The following is a 22,291-nucleotide window of genomic DNA, read 5'->3' on the forward strand; positions in this document are numbered from 1 at the left end:
CTGAGCAGTAGGGATCTATACCGTGATTCACTCACTCATTCGTTTACTGTGTCTCCCACCAACTAGAATGTGAAATCCAAGGCACAGAGCTCTTTATCATCCCAAGAGCTGACCAGACTTTTTTTGAATATAAATATTTAAATTGAAAATGAATTTAATCCTTTAATTTCCTTAGAATAGAAACCCACTTTTAAAAAAATGCACTAACTACAACTACATGTGCTCATAGGAAAAGAGCACAGCAGTGGGGAAAACCGATTTCTGAGATCGGCTAAACCTGGATTCCTAGATCAGCTTCAGTACTAGCTAAATGTTTATATAAGGTTAACCTGCTACCTTGGACTCAGTATCTTTATTATGTAAATGGTTAGAATAGACAAATGTACCTGAAATCTCCAGGACAGTTCTCCTCACTAAAGAAGTGCTCAAAAATATTACTTCCCCTTTGGTATCTCACACCTCCTCCAGCTCACATTTCATTTACACAGCAAGTTAACTAAAAGCCATTCTAGATGGAATTATATATATAAGTTTCTATTTTAATATTTAACATTAAAGCCTTTGCCTAACCTTTCCATAGTACCTTCAGGTGAAAAGTTTTTTCAACCTGTATCAGACTTATAATGGAGAATAATATTTTGCTGATATTGCAACAATACTTCAAATTCGACCCCCATGAACTGTTAATCATGGAGTGTGTTCATCCGTAAGTACTTCTGGGCAAGAGGCTACCTGAGTTTTGATGGCCTTGCTAAATGGGACCTAAACCTCACTGCAAAACCAGAACCTCCCATTCATATCAGGAGTATTCTAGAGAAATAGTTTTCACAAACGTGAGTATCCTGCTTTCACAATGATAGTGAAACACAGAAACGGTGTTTATACTGCTCATGCTGCACATTCATGCGTGACCTGGTATTGCTGAAATAGTCTTTATTTCTGAACATTCCAAAAGAGCAGTGTACACAGTAACATATTAAGTCCTATACCATAAGAAAGCATTCATTAGTGCAAACGGGTTTTGTAAAAGGTCTATCAAAAAGATTTATTTGCTTTAAAATGCATCCATTTCCAGAAGCATTGTTAACAAAACATTACAGTTTCTCATCCTCTGTAATAAAGTACTGAAAACCAATTGTGGTACAGAAGCAAACATTGCAGGTATTAAGTGCAATGAGCCTGTGATGCCTTTGTAAGTCGGAAACCCACGTATGACAATAAATTAACAATGAAAAAGACAAGACCATCTAACTGCTGTCTGGCTACCTCCTTGCAATGCTTCAGCTTATGTTGTGCTCAGTCAACATAAAATTAGGCCTTTCAAATTGTATGGTGGATTTTTGCTGATAGATCCCTAGAGCTAAAAAAATAGTACCTTACCCCAAAAATATTTTTATGGCACAAAATTTAAGTTGTTCCATAGTGGTTCACAGAGGTGTAAAAAGAAACAGGCACAAAAAATAAAATTCCTGTAAACTATAAAAAAGTAAACTTCAAAGCATAAATTATAGAACCTAGTTGTAAATATGCAATGTATTAAAATACAGAACATGTAATGGGAAGATGTTTAGAACACGTAAGTAAATTGAACCAGTTACTTTAAAAAACTCATGGCAAAGAAAGCATTATTGATACAGCTCAATCCTCTCAAAGAGCGTCCAGGTACATAGCAGTTCTACAAAAACCCCCTAGATCTAAATGTCACAATACCGCAACCACGGATCTGAGACTGGTGCGGTATTCTCTCAGGCAAATACTTAAGTGCAATCATCAGTCTCTGGCGCTTGGTCCGTTGAAAAACAATGCAGTAAATGTGTTAAAACGCAGAAGGGAAAGAATATCCCGACGTCCACGGTTACCTAGCCAGCTAGGTAACTCGACCCTCATTTCCGCTCCTTTCCCGTGGAAACGCATCAGTAGCAACCGTCTCTCCAGCTTCCGTCCCTCAGAGCGCTGAGCGAAGACAGAGGCTTTGGAGGCTGAAGGAAACTGAGGCACGGAAAGAGACGGTTAGTACCCTCGCAGGGGTCCCGGCCCTTACTGCCGTCTGCTCTCCTCCGCGCAGCGCGGGCGCTGACCGCTACTAGCACTTTCCTGCGCGCCTGGGGGCGCGTGTACTGCAACATCTCCTTCTCGGACAACGGGTATTTTAAAACCAGAAAGGGAAAGATGAACTCTTGTCTAAAAACGAACGGCTACTTCCTGGAATGCAAACAGCAAATTCACTGCAACCTTACAAATAATAAAGATGTGCCTATGATACTGGCAAAGAATAATACCCAGCGTTTGCCTAAGTTTGGGGGAAACGTCCTCCCTTTAGAGAAGATTAGTTTGGAGACCTATTCAAGGACAAATGGAGGGGTCACAATAACCTACATCCATCAAATACTGGGATTCTATTTGCCATGAATATAACACACAGCCGTATTTACAGGGGGAGAATAAGCCAGAATTTATTAAACATGCAACAAAATGCTTCCTATCTGGGTAACAGGACTGGGAGGTCACTCATTTGTTTCTTTTATGTGTTTAATAGTTTCTGAATTTTTTATCTGAGCATAATTACTTCTAATCGGAAAATATTTACACGTATTAACACACAAAGAAGGAAGAACTGCTTGCTCGCGCATCATCCCCTTCCACACGGTCACAGTGGTCCATCCCCCTCCTCCTCCAAAGCCTAGTTCCTTGTCGGGAGTGGTCTGTGGTTACTGCCTCCACTGTCTCCTCTTCCCAAACTATCCTGGAGCCACTGCTATGGAATTCTTCCTGATCTAGAACACTTCAAGATCTCCAGTTCAAGAAGGGTACATCATGACCACGAACTTGTCTCATATGTGCCTTGCAACTAATCTGAAGTTTTAAACAAAAAAAAATTCCAGCGGGACCCTTACTAAACTCACCAACACAAGCTAACAAAGGCCCAGCTCCGTAAGACTGAGCAGGTATGCATGCGTACAGCTGCCCAACGTGTTTGCTTATTTTGATAAAATTATTGCTTTGACAAATATTTACAATTGATCCTGTGCTAGGCCTAGTCCTTACCCTTGGGGTTTTATATTCATGAACACTCCTTTCCTCCGTCCCCATGAAGCTCCCATTCTAGAGAGGACAGTCAGACCATAAACTAGTAAGGGAGCAGACTCTCTACTCCCTCAGGCGGTGATCAGTGCTGGGGGGGGGGGGGGGGGTGAAAAAGGAGCTACAACTGCCCCTGGAGTTGCACTTGTGCACAGAGGGGTCATCTGAGCGAAGTCCTGGAGGGAAAAACCTGGGGGAAGGAAAATACACAAAAGCTCTGGAGACGGAGCTTACCTGGTAAATTAAAGCAAACTGCGGCGCATCGGGAGTGAAGTGAGGAGGGAGGAAGGGACACCCCCGCCCCAGCACTTTCCAGAAGGAGGAGGTCAGAGGTCAGGCCATGAAGGGCAGCGTGCCAGAGACGCCAAAAGGGAGGCTGGTTCCCTAGCAGTTTCCAATTTCAAGCTGCAAAAGAGGTGGTGGAGCGAACAGAGGTTCCTACCTTCTAACAGGCTGTGCAATTTTGCTTCGAGGCAGGTTACTCCCATTTATTGCCAGTGAAGGTCTGGGAAGCGCACTGCGGCCCATTGTCCCCGACGCAGCGGCCGCTTTGTTTGGTGTGGGGATGCCCGTGCTGGAATATGGCTGGAGGCCGTTGGACAAAGGCATGCTGCCGCCGCCGCCCTGCACAGTGGGACTCACGTAGGCCGTGGCTTTCAGAGGCTGCCGCACGGACACTGGGAAATGCCCCACGCTGTGCATTCTGTGCTGAAGCTGTCCTGGGGAGGGAACTAGAAAGGAAGAGGACAGGGACGAGAGCGAACACTTTTACTGCTACCCCACTGAGGACATGTACCTTACATTCTAGACCAAGCAGGGTCTGAAAGGTAATATACAGAGAGAAATGAAATGTGGGTTCCAGACAGCATCAAGTACTAGAAAATTCTAAGTCTTGACACGTCTCCTGTTCTGCCAATCAGCAACATTTCTGAGCACCTAACTATATCTAGAAGCCACATCTAACAACAGCTTCCTTTCCTTTAACGAACAGAACCATCCCTGAGTTCTCACAGGACAGTTCCTTCCTTGCTTGCATCGAAGACATGACGATGTTCCTGATGGTTGCTCTGGGGATGGTTTCATGAAAATAAAACCAGGGGACAATACTGTGATGATGGGAAGACAGAGGTGACATCACTTGGTCACGAACATGGCACTGATCGATCTCCTAGGGTTGGTGGGAAGAGTAAAGGAGTTAATCCACATAAAGCCTTACAGTGGGGCCTGACACTTGGTAACCACTCAAGCAGTGCTATTACTACCTTGAGAACAGCAAAATCTAAGACGAAAGGAGCTCTCTGGGGAAGAACTCTTAAAAACTGCATCAATATACTTACACACCCAACATTTTCTAAAACGGTTTAACTGATTTTGAACTTAACCATAAAATAGGAAGGGAGAAAGACAAAGAAAAATGTCTGTTGTTTTATTTAATGTCTCTTGAATTATTTTCTTAAAAAATTAGTTTTGCTCAAGTGTTAGGTGAAATCCGTGCACAGGGATGTGGACACACACGCACAGCAGTCAACACTCAATGCAAACTAAGGTCTACACAAGATCCTGCTGTAGTTTCGGTCCCACCGAGTTTTTGTGACACTGTAAAACTTCTGTCAGTTGACAAATAATAATCTCTAGGTTCCTTTCCAACCAATTCTACAATTCCTTAATTAGGTAGCTTTCAACCATGAATATTTCGATACATTGGCTCATCAGGTGTTAACAAACGCACCACACAAATGCAGGAAGTTAAAAGGGGAAACCAGGGAAGGAAGGGATATGTAGGAATATACGGGCACTCTGTACTTCTTCATTGCTCAGTAAGCCTAAAACTGCTCAGAAAAAAATCTAAATTTAAAAATTCAATGTGAATTTGGCTCAATTTCTTTTGAAAAACATAATACATATAAAGTATATAAATCCTAAGTCTAGCACTCAATTTTCAAAGTGAACACACTGTGGAACCACCAGTCACACCAAGATATAGAGCATTACCTGCACCCCAGAAGGCTCTCATCCCCCTTCCCACTCACTGTTCCCATAATGGTAACAGTTATTCTCACTTTATCACCACAAATTGGGTTATTCCTACTCTGAACTTCATATAAATGTAATTATACAGTACGTTCTTGGGCTTCTTTCACTCAACATCATGTGTTTGAGATTCAACCATGTTGTTTGCACTGCTATGTAGTATTTGGTTGTATGAATGTCACAATCTGCTTGCCCAATGATGAAAGGCTGGGTTATTTCCAGTTTGGGGTTTTGTGAACATTCTTGAATATATTTCAGTGTTCATATGCACTCATTATGTAAGGTATATTCCAAATTCTATAACCATCAGTATAAATGAAGTCAGCAAAGTCACTGGATGCAATATCAAAATACAAAAATCAACTATTTCTAAATATCAGCAAAGCAGAAACTAAAATTTAAAAGAACACTACCTATAAAACATTTTAAAAAATCAGATACTTAGAAATAAATTTAACTGTGGTGCAGAAAACTTCCATACAAGAAGCTACAAACACTTTGCTGGGAGACATCGAAGAAGATCTAAATGAAGAGAGGTGCCATGTTAATGAATTAGAAGAATATCATGAAGAGTCCATTCTCCTAAAATTTATCTACAGATTCACTGATGTCCCAATCATTATCATTCGAAATGAAATTACACAAGTTACTCAGGAAACACAGTATACACAATGTCTATACTCGAGTATTTTAAAAGAAGTGGAAAAACTGATGAGTTAAACAGACAAAATCCCAATTGTACAAATAAGAAAACAAGAATCAGAAAGAATACATAACTTATCCAAGAACTTATGATTAAGACCCAAACTCAATTTTTTTTTTTTTTAACTGCAAATCCAGTGGTTTTCCTTCTGTATCACACTACCTTTTCAATGTTATCTTACCTTTGTGTTTCCCAGGAAGTGAAATGGCCCAGAACTAGGGATCGGCAGGATATAAACTTAGATTGTATAGAAAATAATCACTTGGAATGCTTTCGAATAAAAGTAAATGAGAAGAGAATCCTTAGATTTGAGAGAAGCGTATGATTGACCTTCTCTTACACAGCAGTGCTCTGAACGGTTTTTCTTCTCTCGTTATCTTGTTATACTGCTTGACTTTCAAACATTTTCTTTTTACATTGATGAATGGGCATTCTCCTATAAAGAAAAATTTCCCCTTCTCCGTTTATGTATTTTGTCTATTAAATGTGGAACTGTAATTATTTATTTTGCTCTACTGGTTAGAATCCTTTTGAATTAATTTTTTTCCCTGGCTTCAGTGGTCACAGATTTGGTTACTGGGCACTTCTGACATATCCCCATTAGCCTTTGAGCACTTCCCTCAAAACCGGCCACTCTCTGTTGTGGACATTCTATTTTGGGTTCCATACATTGTTCTGGCACTCAAATCATGCTATTAACCCAAATGGAGTCAGAGTTAACAAAAAGTCCTCATCATGACCACATGTGCTACTGTCAAAACTATACTTTCCCATTCTACACGAATACTTTTGACTCTTGCACTCAACTAGAGAACTGTGTACTTACGACAAATGTCATCATGATCTGGCCGGTTTCCCCAGCTGCCTCATGTGAAATAGTAGCTCTCCCTTTCCCACCATTAGCAAATTCCATAAGTTGTCTTCTGTGTCTTTACACAAGTCGTTAATTCCAATATTAACAGATCAAGGCCTAAGATGTGGCCCTGTGGCATTCATTTACTCATGCATTCAAACTCATTAAATACAGGCAGGGTGCCAGGTATGGGGCGCAGAAAATCAGCTAAGCTAGGGCCCAAGCCCAGAGGGATCTGATGAGCTAGTATGGAAGATAAATATAAAGACTGTGAAATATGACACACTAGGGGGAAAAAAAAGGTAAGCACCAAAAATTGAATCCATCCCAGATCTGCTTCAGGGGTTTATGGGGAAGTCTATTAGGGTCATCAATGGAGCCTTTTCATAAGGGTGTGTGGTGTCTGGGCTGTAGGATAAAGGTAAAGAGCAACAAACTGCATACAGAAAGGGAAAGAATGGCACACAAGAGTCAGAATATGTTTGTAGTTAAAAGACAAACTCTGAGGTCATCAGAACAGTTTTCTAGCTCTATTCCTTTACCTGCATGGCCCTGTGCAAATTGTTACTTTATCTGTTTACTCATCTGCAAAATGGGAACAAGGACAGAAATCACCTCATAGGGTTGTTGGCAGAACTGAGCCAGAAATTAGATATAAACCAGTTAGCACAGTTCCTCGTGCTCAGTAAATGTTGCCATTTTGAAATGAAAAACTGTCACGTGTGGGGAAAATGCCAATTGAGCCCCCAAACTGGAATCCGAGGGAAAAGGGCTTCAAACCCCTCCGGGTGCAGATTTAGACATCTGCTTGATGACTGTTGGCCAGCCCACTCTGAACACACATCGGGGCTCCTACGTTTGGGCCACATCATTACTGGGACTCTGACCCTCAGTCCGCCTCCCAGGGGACTACCCACATAAACAGCATGAGTCGGAATGGGACGGGGACAACTGGAACCATCACATCCCCACACAAAATAAAAACACATGAACACGAGATTTCACGCTCACCGCATTGCTCACTGCTGGGTAAAACGTACGGAGAATGAACGACAGACTGTGCGGTAAGCTGAAAAGGGGGCAGGTAAATAACTACTCTACACACTAAAACAGAACTTCCTTTTGGGAAGAACAAACCTCTGGACTGGTAAACAACAAGACCAAAGTGACAGCGAGACTGAATATGCATTCTTCAGAGTAAAGGCATCGAGCAGATATAGCTAGAAAGGGGCAGATCTGCGAGGAAAACACAGGTAAGTTTTGTTTATATGATGAGTGAACACATTAATCATCATGTAGTACTTCTGCTATCCTTGGATAGAGAAGATTAAATATAATTTACTAATTATTAATTCATTAACATATGCACTGATGAAAATACTAAACTGTACTGGTGAAGTTAAAAAAAAAAGTCATGAGAAAAGTTTCCTGCTACGTCCTCAAAAGAAAAACAAATGGAATAAGATTTTTCTAATTGTGTTACAACTAAAACTTACTTAAAAAAAATTACAAATTGTCATACTTACTGCAAGACTGTATTCTTGAAATCCCATTTCCGGCTCCATGCAAGCTCGAGTCAAAACTCTGACTATTTCTCACGGTGACTGGTGAGCCAGCATTGCTAGGGACAGCAGTCGTACTTGGCATCCGAGCTAGATTAGGCATACTTCTCCGGAGCTTGTCTAAAAGAGAAAAGAATTCTAGTTAAAAATCATACGGCTTATGCCAACTAAATTACCAGCTTTCAAAAGTAAACATAAATGATAGTAAGCTCAATAACAGATAAAAATCATCACATGTGTTATGAACGGTAACAAGCTACCACAGAATTAACCTTCTGGTTCTACCAAATAAACTTTTTTTTTTAAAGTGTTTTATAAAAAGAAGTAGGGATTAGCTAATCAATTAGCTATTTGTTTCTATACAGTAAGTGGATAAAATTGTATCAAAGTAAGGTTAGAGAATCATCTGATAGCCACTTAGTTAGAAATTGTTATGTATTAACAAAAAAACCTAGAAGAGTCAAATCCAACACTTTATCTTTTGCTAGCATACCAAAATAGAAAGAATGATTAAAATTCTACCTTGATGTGTTCTAAGATACCCACTCATCACATCACTATGACCCCATTAAGTTCTGGAAAGTTTTAACTAGGAGCATGCCCCTAAACTTCTGATACCTGAAAGAGAGACGGCTTCTGTGTCACTCTCCTTGCTGAGTCCGTGTTCTGCCACAAAGGGGCAGCAGAGAGCCGTCCACAGACCTCAGTGCAGCGCTGTAAATTCAATGCGGGGGCGGGGGGGGGGGGCGCTCCAAACTAAAGTACGTGTAACAGGTCACTCACGCAAGCTCACAAAACAAAGGATCAATTTGCATGCTAAGCAAAAACTCCGTGCTCAAGTACAAAACTGGATTCATGCCCTCCTCCCCTTTACACACAGCTCCTTCTACACTTACTCAGACCTGCAGGTTACACCATGACCAGCAAGCAAGTCCTCTAATCCAGAAACCGGGGCCATCTCCTCAGATATACCTCCCTTCTATACCCTCAGCCCCAAGTCCTGTCAGTTCTGCCTAAGAGTTAATGACTCTTCCACTTCATCTGGTTCGGACCACGTAATCACCCACATTTTCACGATATCCTCTTACTTGGTCTCCATGCACCCTGTCTTGCTCTTCTGACCCATCTTCCACACAGCCTGCTCCACTCTTCCTCGAGCACAAGCGCACTCCCAGTCACCCGCTTAAAACCTTCCAATTACTCTCCCACCTTCATCTGAAAGCCCCTGGGCATGGCTGACCAAGGTATCAGCTCCTGTCCTTCTTCCCCAGCCTTATCTCCTGCTACTGCCACCCCTCAGTCTACTCGCCTACCACAGCGGATGAGCCAAGTTCCCAAATGCTCCACATTCTCCTGCACCTGTGACATGCTGGTCCCCCACCCCCCGCCTTGGCCACGCTTCCCCACTTTGTGGAGTGAACGAATGAACGGGGACATGAGAATTCACTGTGCACATGGCTCCATGCCAGGCACCCTCGGAAATGTGGGGGATACCACAGTGAACTACAGATACACTCCCTGACTCTGAGTTTTATTGTCTAGGCCATGGTTTCGCAATCTTTTTTCCATTATCGAGCCTAAGAAGAAAACCTAAAATAAATTTAACGTTAAATCTTGTTTCTCCCAGATGGAACAAATTAAATATTGAAAACAGCATTCTGAAACTCTGAAACATTTTGAACTTCGGAGGACCATAAACCATTGTAGTATCTCATGCTTTTCACTCACGCCTCACTCACCAAGAGAGTTTCAATTTTATTGGTATATGCCCTGAAGCACTAAGAGACACATATCAGGACACACAAGTTTGTGGTCACTTTCAAGTACAAATGACGTACTTGAACACTAATCCAAAATGCGTCCCAAGGGCAAAACCAGACTCATCTCTTCTTTTCCCCCCCCTTTGCACTGCTCATTCTACATTACTTATACCCGGCTGTACAGGAACAGGGCTATAGCCCTGTCCAGCAATTTTTGTCTCCTTGGGGTAGTCTAGGGGAAAGAAAATTAAACAAGTATAGTAAGTATACTTACATAAGAAGCCTAAGAAAGCGTAACAAGAAATTATAAAGAGCACTAGGACAGGAGACCAAAAAGAATCCTAATCGACCTAGCTAACTTCTATAGCTCCAAGATAAGATACCTACGACCCCCACACCAGGTCCTCACTCTCTGTGCATACTTCTAGAGAAATTATGCTCAGATACTGCCAGGGACTGTTAGATTTCTTGACCACTTTCCTCATTATCTCCTTGAGGCCTGTTTTTAACAACCACAGGTCTTATATTCCCAAATTTTTGTTAAAATTCCTAACTCCATGGGCACCTGGGTGGATTAGTCGGTTAAGCATCTGCCTTTGGCTCAGGTCATGATCCTGGGGTCCTGGGATGGAGCCCCGCATTGGGCTCCCTGCTCAGCGGAGAGTCTGCTTCTCCCTCTGCTTCTCCCCCTGCGTGTGCGTTCTCTCTCTCTCTGTTTCTCTCCACCTCCCCCGCCCCGTCAAATAAATAAAGCTTAAAAAAAAAAAAAGTTCCTAACTGCAGGCAGGAGGCATTTAATACATTCCGCAAATGTTATTTAGGTGTATGCTGGCAGAGGGTGTGGGGTAGGAGAAATGAGAGAGAATAAATCTTAGAGTCGACATCTAGATCTTCTGAATCACAATAACTGGCATAAAAAGTGAGCCGCTATCAGTGCAAGACTAAATTACTTTGACTATATATATTTAGGCTGAAGGGCGGCACAGGGAAAGAATTATATGCTATTGAGAATAAGAATTGTGTTTCTGTACCTCTAAGTTTCCAAACTATTTACCATAAAAGTTTTCATGTATCTAGTTGAAAAGTAGTATCATAAACATCTGTATGTTTTCCACCTAGATATACTAGTTGTTTTCATTCTGCCATAATTAATTCACCTCCATACATATACACTTGTTTGCTGTTGTTAAGCCACATAAAAGCTGCAGACATCTTGACACGTGAACCCTAACTGCCCTCTCCCTCAATTTTAATATGATGCCACCATGACTTCCATTAAGCCCACGGAATATATTTTCTTCCTGGTAGTTTGAGCTTTAATAAATTAGTCAGTATGACATTCCTTAGCTGCCACTGTTTCCCCTTAAATTTTAAATCTGAAAATTTTATCGAATCAATACTGTCATGACATGTAAACAAATTAACAACAGTTTTTAATAATCCATACACAAAATTTTCCACACATCAAGAATGTCTTTCATAAGCTTTTCCCCCTAAACCACAATCAATCAAGGTTCACACCTTAGTTGTGGTGGATAGGTTTTTAGTCTGTTCATCTAGATGCATCTGCCTTTCAAAACCAATCTTTATTCCTGTGAGCATCAAGTCAGTTCCACGAAGTTTTAAATCTGAAATATGCTCTTAAAAATAAAGGCTTCCAAGTGTAAACATTTAGAACGACTCCTCCGGGAGCTAAGCTGTGATCTCCAAGCTGTGTTAGGGATCATCTGGAAATGAGGTACACTTTCCTGTCAAACAATCTGGAACATATTAATGACCATATATACTTTAATATTCAAGGAATCAAAAATAACACTCTATTTCTATCTTCCCAAAAAAACAGTAATTTATCCTCAAGTACTGAGACACAGCAGGGAAACTGGAGGAATAGGCCAAGGAAAGAATTCAAATGAGTTTTCTCATATTAAAGTAGCAGCAAGACTTACCACTCTAGGAAACACAGACTAAAGAATCTTTGGCAATAAAGGAGATACTCGCTTACCCACCAATCCGATCTGGCCTTCCACAATCAATACAGGGTACAAGGGAGGGCCTTGGGCTAACAGTGCTTACATCATGCCACCGACAATCCCTGCCCAATCAGCTCCCTTGACATTCAGTAAAGATCCTACAAGATTTAGTCATTTTTCACATCTGGCAAATTATTCCAAATATGCTCCTTTTGATTCTATATCCCCTATAAATCGTCCCACAACTTTGAAGAGCCCTCTCTTGAATCTAGGCGGTGTAGGAGCTATGGCAGCAATAAACATAAATACGCATTTCTGGTTTCTTTTTAATTATTTTTAAATGAATCAATGATTTAACAATTCTTCTATCTGTATTATTTTGGTAATTTAGAAGATATTTGATAGTTTCAAAGTTACCATTCTTATTTCACAATTTTGTTCAAATGATATTCTGTGGTAACAAATGGAGGCTCAGCTATCTGAGTCGTATCTATATACTGGGGGTGGGGGGACAGGGGCAGAGGGAGAGAGAGAATTCCAAGCTGGCTCCACATCCAGCACAGAGTGCAACGCGGGGCTCCGTCTCACGACCCCGAGATCATGACCTGAGGCGAAATCAAAAGCGGGACGCTTAATCGACTGAGCCAGTCGGGTGCCCCAGTGAGTCCTATTTCTTAAAAAAAGGCATGTGGGAAGGGAGAGTGACAACCTTTATTCCCTTTCTTCAGTACTTTTACTCTAGGCAAAATAATGGTCATTGTTTCATTTCTTCCTTAGGTTGGGAGAATACGCCACCAGATGGTTTGATGTGAACTTATACCTAAGTTTTCCAAGAAAAAGGTATTATTTGGCCACATTTTATAGTCAAGGAAATCCAAGTTTACAGACCCGAGAAACCTGTAAAAGGCGTTAAGTGGGAGGACGGGACTGGACTCCAGACTGTGCCCTCACGGCCAAGTTAAGTAGACCAGTCCAATGCAGACGACTGCCGTTGTAGGCTGTTGTCCTTTGTATGTGGAGACCAGAGCGTTTAGGAAAAACAAAACCACTACGGTCGGGACATGAAGCTGTGATAGGTCTCCGCTTTCCTAATGGGAACCATCATAGCACAGCTCCCAGGAAACCGAATCCTTTTCATCGTGGTGTTTCGTGTAAGGTGAAACCACTTTTCTAAGGTAAAACGATGACCTGCTGACAACACTGCTCTAGATGCCGAGCTAGCACCTGCTGGGCAGCGAGGCTGGGGCGTCCTGAGACACCTGACAACCTTTACTGCAACAATTCTACGGGCCCTTTTCCGCAAGTTTAAAACGAGGCCGACTTTCATTAAGCACATGGAATACACCGCTTTTCTGATATGATGAGCTTTAATAAGTGGAGTTACTATGACATTCCTTGGCTGCCACTTTTTTCTTTCAAATCTGAAATCTCAAGGTCCTAAAAGGGAAATTATGACTAAAATGTTCAATATTTTCAAATGATCTCTCAGTCAGCATGAAAGATACAAGTACAGAAGAAGAAAAGATGAAAACTAAAAACATGGTGACAGGTGATCACAAATACAATCTGTATTTGGCCTTGCAGTACTTTTATGTGAGCTGCTTAATCACTCCTGGGCCCAGAAATGGTGCTATATGATAATTAGACGCTGTAATTATAAATCTGGTTTTTTCCTCCATATTATATGGGATTTGTGTGTGAAAAGTCTGGCTGGTCATTAGTATAAAAGCATACCAGGCTTAGGAGAGTACATGATTGTTCTCCCTACAGCGTGTTGGAGGTCAAGGACTGTAAGTCCTAGAGTGGGGAAGAAAGACAGATGGCAAAGAGGGAGAAAGGAAAAAATACCAGAGATGACACGTTCTCTGACCCTCCATGTTGACGTTGGGGCAGATCAACTTCCCGTTATCAAGCCAAGTATCAGCCTCCTTATCCCCCCTGCTACACAGACCTTTCTTCTAGATGTCACAAGGAAAGACATCCAAACGTGCCCTGAATCTGGATGGGCATGTTCCCCCTGCATCACTCCGTGCCAGGAACGGCCGGGAGAGACTGGGGTGAGGCACAGGTAAGGAGCCACAGCTCACGGGGCTCCCCGGTGAACGCCACAGCACCACCGTCCCGTCCTGCCCTGACCAAGCCGCCGCACAGACACCCCCCACGCATGGCCCGTTCGGTGCTGGCTACTTCATGGTGGTGTTTTCTGAAGCCGTAGGTCTGTAAATCTGGGACATATCATCAGACGCTGGGCAATTTTAGATTTAAACTTAGACCAAACTGATCAGGTCTTGAAGACATACTTCATAAATCTGGGAAACATTTACTAATTATTTACACTGACCTTAAAACCATTTCTTAATCACACATGAAAGATCAAAGCACATTAAACACCGAAGGGCACACGTAACCTACCTCCATTGGTCCGATTTGGTTGCTGATCTGGAGTTTGGGCTTGAGGTGAGTAATACTGTTGCTGCTGGTAATTACTTGAAGGAAAATACTGGGAACTGGGGCTCCTCCTACACTCCCGAATGCTGGAGAAAGTCTGTGAGTGGGGAATGCCTCTTTGGAAAGGCGAACATCTTGGAAGACGAGGCTGAGGTGGTGGCAAATGATCAAATTCTTCCTCGTCCTCCAGACTGAAGCGATCATATTCTTGATCACTACACGTCCCTTTTTTTCCTGAATTCAGTGACACACTGGAGCTATGTCTGGACACAGATGCTGAGGTGGAAGCGTAATCTTGCCTGAGACCTAGGACAACAAGGAACGGTATTGCCTCAGGAGATGTTTCAGTCTAGCAAAAATCAAGTTGCAATTAAGTATCGGAAGAAAACGTGCTCTAGACAAATAGTTCAAATGAAGACCCGTTATCCTGTTCATAGTTTATTAAGTCCCAAGAAAACAGACACATTTACCCAACAAACAGGTGTCTAATACTAGGCTGTACTGTTCTGTAAAAAGACTGCCTCGATTCCAGAGAAGACTAAATATACTGCCACAGTTCATCGGTCAGTGTCTGTCAATACCCCCAAATGATCCCATCTGAAATCTGGAGAGATACCTAGGAGAAGCTACTCATTATCATTATGAATAGCATGTTATGGGTTAGACAGTTAAAACAATCAAATCTCCTTCCAGGGAGGAGAACTCCTGTCCCTCATCCCCAGCTTTCAAAGTCAAAGCAAACAAAGTTCAAAACCTGGGGTACAAAATATTCTCTTACAAGGTCGCCTCTCTTCTACTTGTTACTAATATTATCTTTTTCAAAGCATCCTGACACTTCAATACTTCAATGGTTTTGGGTCAGCCCAAATGACAACCATCTAAAAATAGACTGGAAGTTTCTAGTTATTCACGTCATTGCCAATACCACAATTTTTTTTAAAGAAGGAAAGGACATTAATCGTTTAGCCATATGTTTTCAGAACAACTCGCTGTTATTTTACTACTACTGAATAATAACATAAAACCATCACTTTGCCCCTCAGAATGTTATCTTATTAAACTCTCCATAAGCATGACAGTGTTTCTCATAATAGCCCTGACTAATTCTGAAAGCAGGAAATGGCCATGCTTCAATGAAAGGATAGTTGGCTGTTTCTACTTTATGCTGACCTGAAAAGGTAATTCCAGAACAAGCCTAACCCCATCCAGTGCTCGGCAGCTCACTGTGCGTTTTGATGCCCTTATAATACCCTTGCAGTAGTTCATTCCTAGATGACTGGTTAACTTCACTGCAGAACCAGTGATAAGCTGTCCCAGTTCAATATCTTCTCTTCTACCATTATTTATCCTGAGAAGTTTATCAATGCATTTTAACTGAGCCTATATTAAGATAACTATAGACTTACATGCAGTTCAAAGAACTAATAGAGAGGTTGCTGGTGCACTCTGCCCAGTTTCCCCTAACGGTAGCATTTTGCAAAATTACAGAATAATATGACAACTGGGATATTGTGATATAAATCCATCTTGTTTAGATATTCCCAGTTTTACTCAGGTACAAGTATTAAGTTCTATACATTTTAGGATCTGTAGGATCAAATGTAGGATCAAATATCTACCACCAGTGTCAAAATACTGAACAACTCCGAAAACTCACAAAACAACAAAAATCCCTTGTGCTGCCCTTTCATCACCACAGCTACCTCCCTCCCGAGATCCCACATCCTGTCTCTAACCCCCATCCCCCACTCATCTGTCCTCCCATTTCTAAAATTTTCTCATTCTCAAATGTTATATAAATGGAATTACGGCAGTATGAAATCATCTTTTCTCACTCAGCATTATTCCTGGGAGAGTCATCCAAGACGCCGCCTGCATCAGCAGTCCACTCCTCCTTACTGCTGATACAAATACTTACTTACTCCAGGGTATGTGGCGCCCCAGCCTCATGAACCATGCACCGCCTGAAGGGCATCTGAGTTCCTGCCAGTTCGGGGCTATTACGAATAAAGCACCACAAACATGTACAGCTATTTGTGTGAACACAAATTTCCACTATTCTGGGAAAAGTGCCCAAGACTGCAACCGGCAGGCAACTTGCTGGGGCCTATGAAAATCGCATGCTTAGTTTTTTAAGAAATGGACAAACGGTTTCCACAGTAGCTATACCACAATGTCTTTATATTAATGTATTCTGATCAATGTCTTTATATATAACGTATTTTGTATGTTCTAACACCTTCCGATGCCCACAAGAGCCTGAGAAGCACTAACTGGCCCACCTACAAGCTAGGGGAGTATGAGAAAAAGCATCTGTTTACCCATTACCTGGGGAGAAATGCCCGAGCCTCCCTACCTCCTTACATTTTAAGCAGAAGCCTCTAGTTTAAGAAGTTTTCTACTTTAAAAAGAACATACTTTCTTCTTGGAGACGAGCCATGATCTGAACGTCAGTGAGATCCTGTAACTTATATCCCATGGAGATAGAATCATCTTCCAATTCCGAAGTACTCAGCTCACTGTCTATAGAGGACTGGGGACTGAGAGGGGAGCCCCTGGAGGTGTAACCTAAAACACAAAGGAAATACGTTTATTATTTAGCCTGACGAACTGATATCTACATCATGCCTAACAATTCCTGTATCAAGTCAGCAATTTTTTCCCTAGTTCCAGGTCACCCAAAAGTGACCAACACGTCACCATTTACCAGCGAGACAATATGCATATCTTTCACATGTTCATAATTCACATATGCAAAACCATTTGTTTTTTCAAATTCAATTTTCACAATTTTAAAAAAATCACTCTGTACTACGCACCAAAAAAAAATTATTAAGAGGGTAGATAGAGTTATTTTTTACCATATTAAAAAAACTATATATATATATATATATATCTATCTCACCAGTGGTGAAATCTGCATCCCATTAGATATATATCTAAAGGCATTATATAAGAATACATATCCATGTTCACTTTCAATTAATAATCAGATATGCTTGTCTCTGGTAGTAATTGATTATTAAATTATAATCTGGTCCATTTTTCGAATAGGTACAAAAACATCACACAGAAAAGGCACGCATATATACACAGAAGCATATCCAAAACCTTAATAAAGGACAGAGCCCAGTAGTCACAGGAGACCCGTAGTCACCCACGAAAGTAAAAAAAGCAATGGCTTGGGTAAGAGAACGAAGGAAGAAAGGACCCAAAGGGAGAACAGCTGTAGGAATGGAATCACACCAACGCTGACACAAATAAGGAAAGGAAGAGAACTTCATCTCACAAAAAGGTACTGTGGCTTTTTTTTCTGTGTAGCCCTGGCTTTAAAAACAAAAAGCTATCAGAAAAATATAACTTAAAAAACCAAAGACACAAAAGGTTTATCTTCCTGAATCATAATGGAAATACCTGAACTGAGTTCGACATTTAATGCTGAAAGCACACTAGGTGTCTGGAAAGGTCACCAGACACGCAGGTCTTCGCTAACCAGGGAAAACCTGCCGACGACACACAAGGGACAGCACGTTGCCTGCCGGTGCTCAAGCAAATTAAGGGCGCCCTCCTCTCTGCACCCAGAGTCAGTGTGCAGCACGCACTCTCCATTGCAGGATCACCCTCAACTTTTCCAGGGAAAGAGGGTACTTAAGCTGTTCTTACTGACAATGCAAGCAGCTAGTCAAGAAGTTGAAAGATTACCTGTTCTCTCAGGTGTTAGTATTGCTTTATTTGAGGTTTTAGAGAAGCTGGGAGTATTAATGCCATTGCTATATGGGCTGAGTCTTGCAACAGGACTGTAAGGAAAAGCCAGTGAGACATTTGAAGAGAAGAGACTCCGCCATCGGCTCACTGTCACAGAAGCAGAAAATAAACAACAGCAGTTAGCTACCCGGGAGCTGACTGGTCAGAGGGAGAAAGGGCAGAGGTTAAAAAAAAAAACCGAAAAGACAAAGCAACGTTTCATAAAGATATCTTAAATGACTTCCATTTATCTAAGGCAGAAACATGTAAAAACAGGCCATTTGTGAATTCCTGTTGATACCTCCATTTAAGAATTAGTAATCAGCTTGATTAAAGCCAATATGCCTGGGTAATAAGGAAACCTTGTTTTGAGTTTCTACACTGGAAATGTTGTTTTCCTACTCTATTTCTGCACAAGGACTTAAGTGTTTTGTAGTAATATAAAAGGTGAGTGTCCAAAAAAACCTTAAAATTAAAAATTGTGGGGAATGTTAGTATTAACTATACACAGTCCTATATTTTCCCTTCCTAAGATTAATTTTCAACCCATTTTGTATCAGAAAATGTTGGTGCTCTTGGCTTACAGACAAACTTAACAGGACGACTGCCTTTCTGAATGGCTGCCCTGAGTCCAAAACAAGCCTTATGGAAAAATAATAACAAAACCACAGGAGAAGGTTACAAAATTTAATGACAGCTATTTGTGATGGCAGGCATAGAGATTAACTGGTGATTTGCTGGGTATTTTTTTAATAAAAAATATCTTCCAAATTTTCTGTATGGAACATGTGTTACTTGTGTAACATTTAAAGGTAGGATGACACATACTATTACTTTAATCCTTTAAAGTAAGGAACAAAAAGGAGTATTACCTACAATGGGCAAATGATCTAATTCTTACATTTCACCTGGCCTAATTAATGTATTTCCCTCCTCCCAAATTGCCAACCCCTGCTGCTATTTCTAAGTTCTTGAGATCATGAAAAAGACCTCAAACTGTAAAAACTTAAGTCACACCAAATACCACGTACTCTCCCTTCAAGGGATGCAAATTACTGTGCTAGGAACATCCATTTTTCTGAAAAGCAATCATTTTGACATGTACTAGTAAGCAGGACAGGAGGGAACACCTCAGAAATATAGATGAGGTTAAACCTCACTTAAAGCAATAACTGGGTATTTGCTGGAAATGTGACAAACCTGGAGGAGCAAGTATACAAAGGGCCACTGTGACATGCATGCCCCAGACCACTTTTAATGAGCACTGCTAATGCGCAGTCAGTCGGACAACTAGAAAGTGTTTAAAAATGGGCAGTGGGGTGAAGAGAGACACACCATGGGATGTGGGGGGGTCAAGAAAATAATCGGCTCCAAAACTGGGATTCTTAACATCCTTGCAAATATCACCAAGGTTATTTAAAAGAGCAAAACGTTTCCTCTTATTTCAAGCAAGAGTTCTTGAGATAAGTACCATCCCATTCCAAAAAAAAAAAATTAAAAAAAACCCAAAAAACCTTTTCCTTCTGTAGGCTAAAGAGCTAGGCAAAGAAACTGCATTCGCAATGACCCCTCTTTCGGAACTCGCAAGTGTCCGCAAGGGGCCACTGAGGCAGCGAAGCTTGGTTCCTAACTCACACCAGTCACCTCACTTACCCAGTACGTAACTACGTGTGGTTAAGCAGCTCTTCTCAAGCTGAGCCAGAGCAGAGACCCGCGGCGCTGGCATTCCCAGTCCCGGAACTTCTAGATATGTAAACCTGATCCCCAAATACACTGAAAGATTGGGGTTAGCCGCTTTCACACCTTCAAACTCTAGGACTCCAAGTTTCTCATTAAAATTCTATATTAAAAAAAAAAGATCAACAGCTCTTTGTGACGGCTGACTTGCTAAACAGATGATGTTTGATCACTTGCCAGGCAAATTACAGTAACTGCGTGTTCTCACCCACAGATGCAGGCGACGACGCATCCCAAGTAAACAGCATTCATCTCTCGGCACAGTAACTACTGTGACCCAGACTCCCAGCACAATGGCACAGTGATTGTGGCTATGACAGCAAGATCCCGACTAAGAACACAATTAGCATCTATTGCAAGAAAGAATGCTCTACATTGTCCTTTAGCATGGAGGTTTTTAAGAAGAGGGAGGAGAATTATCATGGGGGCAAGCTAACAAAACAATGTTAGACCAGCACCCAAGGCTGTGGCGGAGGAGAAGGGAAAAGAGCGGAAGCCATTACATCCTACTTCTTCACTATGTAGCCGAAGGATTATACAAATTGTAACACGAAGCATTTTTATGGGTGTTGTGGCGCTTGAACTCATGACCCCAAGATCAAGAGTCACATGCTCTACTGAGCAAGCCAGCCAGGTGCCCCCCAGCAAGCATTCTTATAGAACATAAAACAAAAGAACCTTCTAAAGGGCAATTTTATCTTTTTCAGTCAATTAATTTAATGGACTTTTCATATGAAGATAATTAAGTTATTTGAGAGGCTCAGTGATGATTGCAAGGACCCTAAAAACAAAGTAAGACAATGTTGCTAATGGAGAAAATGGATAATAAAGTTCTGAACGGCAGTTACATTTCCCTACCCTCCACTGCAAAGTTCTACTTATAAGTCAGGCGCTTCTCAAACTTGGAGGTGGCATGGACTCCATAACTTTTTGTTCTATTCCAAGCCCTCGAATAGTAGAGCTGGGCCCAAACACCAGGACACACTAAAGGTTTTCATTCCCAAATACCTTAAGTTGGACTGCCTCCCAGGACACTCTTTTCCGCATGCTCTCTCATCCTACTGCAACCTCCTGAATCGAGATGCTTGCCACCTCACACGAGATGAACGCCATCTACTCCTCAACCTGTAGTCACCACCACCGCCCCGGCCAGCCTGCTCTGAACATCACGACCATGGCTGCGTCCGTCCGATACTATTTAAACTGTATTACTCTCTCCCACTGAAGTTCCGCAGTGGCTCTTCACGGCACATGGGATCTGGAAGGCGCTCAGGATCATCTCGCCAGGACCCCTCCCCACCGCTGCGCCCTCCTGCCCACCTCCAGCATTTCTGGTTTCCTTGCTAACACACTCGGACAGCAAAACCTTCTACGTTGCCTCCCTCCTCTAACAAGCGTCTTTTTTTTTTTTCCTTTAAGATTTTATTTATTTGACAGAAAGAGACACAGCGAGAGAGGGAACACAAGCAGGGGGAGTGGGAGAGGGAGAAGCAGGCTTCCCGCTGAGCAGGGAACCCAAGGTGGGGCTCAATCCCAAGACCCTGGGATCATGACCTGAGCCGAAGGCAGACACTTAAGGACTGAGCCACCCAGGTGCCCCTAACAAGCATCTTCTATTGAAATAAATTTGATAAAGTACTAAGGTGTGGACTGGTCCTTCATCTTTCTGCCAAAATAATGTCTAATGGGCAATTATTTTTGGTACATCTTCAAAATTGCCAGACTTAAAAAATAAATTACAAATCTGTGAAGCTATTTTTGTACATCATTAAATATAAATGCCCCCCAAGAAAAAGTTTAATTTGATAAATGTTCCAGTGATGATAATATCCAGAAAAATCACAAAGGACAGGATAGGTTTAAGAAAGAATCTAAATTTAATTCTCCACACTGAAAATTATTAATCAAAAACTAACAATGACATTCCTTCCATGCCTTGCCTAGGTTCATAGCAAACACAGTAAATATTGAAATTTTTGTGGAATATATAGGTCTCTGCATATAGTCAAAATCAAATTTAAGAAAGAGTAGGACTTAATTTGCATAAAAGGAAAAAGAGAAACTGATCTAATGAGAAGCTCAGTGATAATCCTCAAAGATCGGTACTAAGAGTTCAACAATAAGGCAGTGCTAGAATACATTCCAGAAACGATCCTTTTCACACTTTCTTCTCCCTCGAGAGATGGCCTTTAGTACCTAATACACTGTCTGGCACACAGTAAACAGTCAAAGCTCAGTGTGTTCAAAATCTTGGCCGAGTTCACTAATATCTCCTATTTCAAACCATTCTACCATTCCTACCTTAACACCTAAATGGTTCTGCCCAACTTCTTAAACTTATTAACTGTAATTCAATATATATAGTATCTCTGAAGACGAAAGTTAGTTTAGTCCTTTCAGCC

At 41.5% G+C, this 22,291-nt stretch overlaps 1 protein-coding gene across 1 annotated transcript in view; it reads right to left on the bottom strand.

Moving 5' to 3' along the window:
- Nucleotides 1–918: 918 nt before the first annotated feature.
- Nucleotides 919–22,291, bottom strand: part of SLAIN1 (SLAIN motif family member 1) — a 58,153-nt gene continuing 36,780 nt past the window's right edge. The window contains exons 3-7 of the mRNA XM_035003213.1: nucleotides 16,827–16,976; nucleotides 14,373–14,714; nucleotides 8,195–8,350; nucleotides 3,524–3,812; nucleotides 919–1,989 (exon numbers count right to left, since the gene is read on the bottom strand). Of these exons, the coding sequence (XP_034859104.1) occupies nucleotides 1,914–1,989; nucleotides 3,524–3,812; nucleotides 8,195–8,350; nucleotides 14,373–14,714; nucleotides 16,827–16,976 (1,013 nt within the window). The 3' untranslated portion in view covers nucleotides 919–1,913. The remainder of the gene's footprint in view (nucleotides 1,990–3,523; nucleotides 3,813–8,194; nucleotides 8,351–14,372; nucleotides 14,715–16,826; nucleotides 16,977–22,291) is intronic.

Source organism: Mirounga leonina, unplaced genomic scaffold (genome assembly GCF_011800145.1).
Source record: "Mirounga leonina isolate KUSES-001 unplaced genomic scaffold, KU_Mleo_1.0 Mir_127, whole genome shotgun sequence".
Classification (NCBI taxonomy): Eukaryota; Metazoa; Chordata; class Mammalia; order Carnivora; family Phocidae; genus Mirounga; species Mirounga leonina.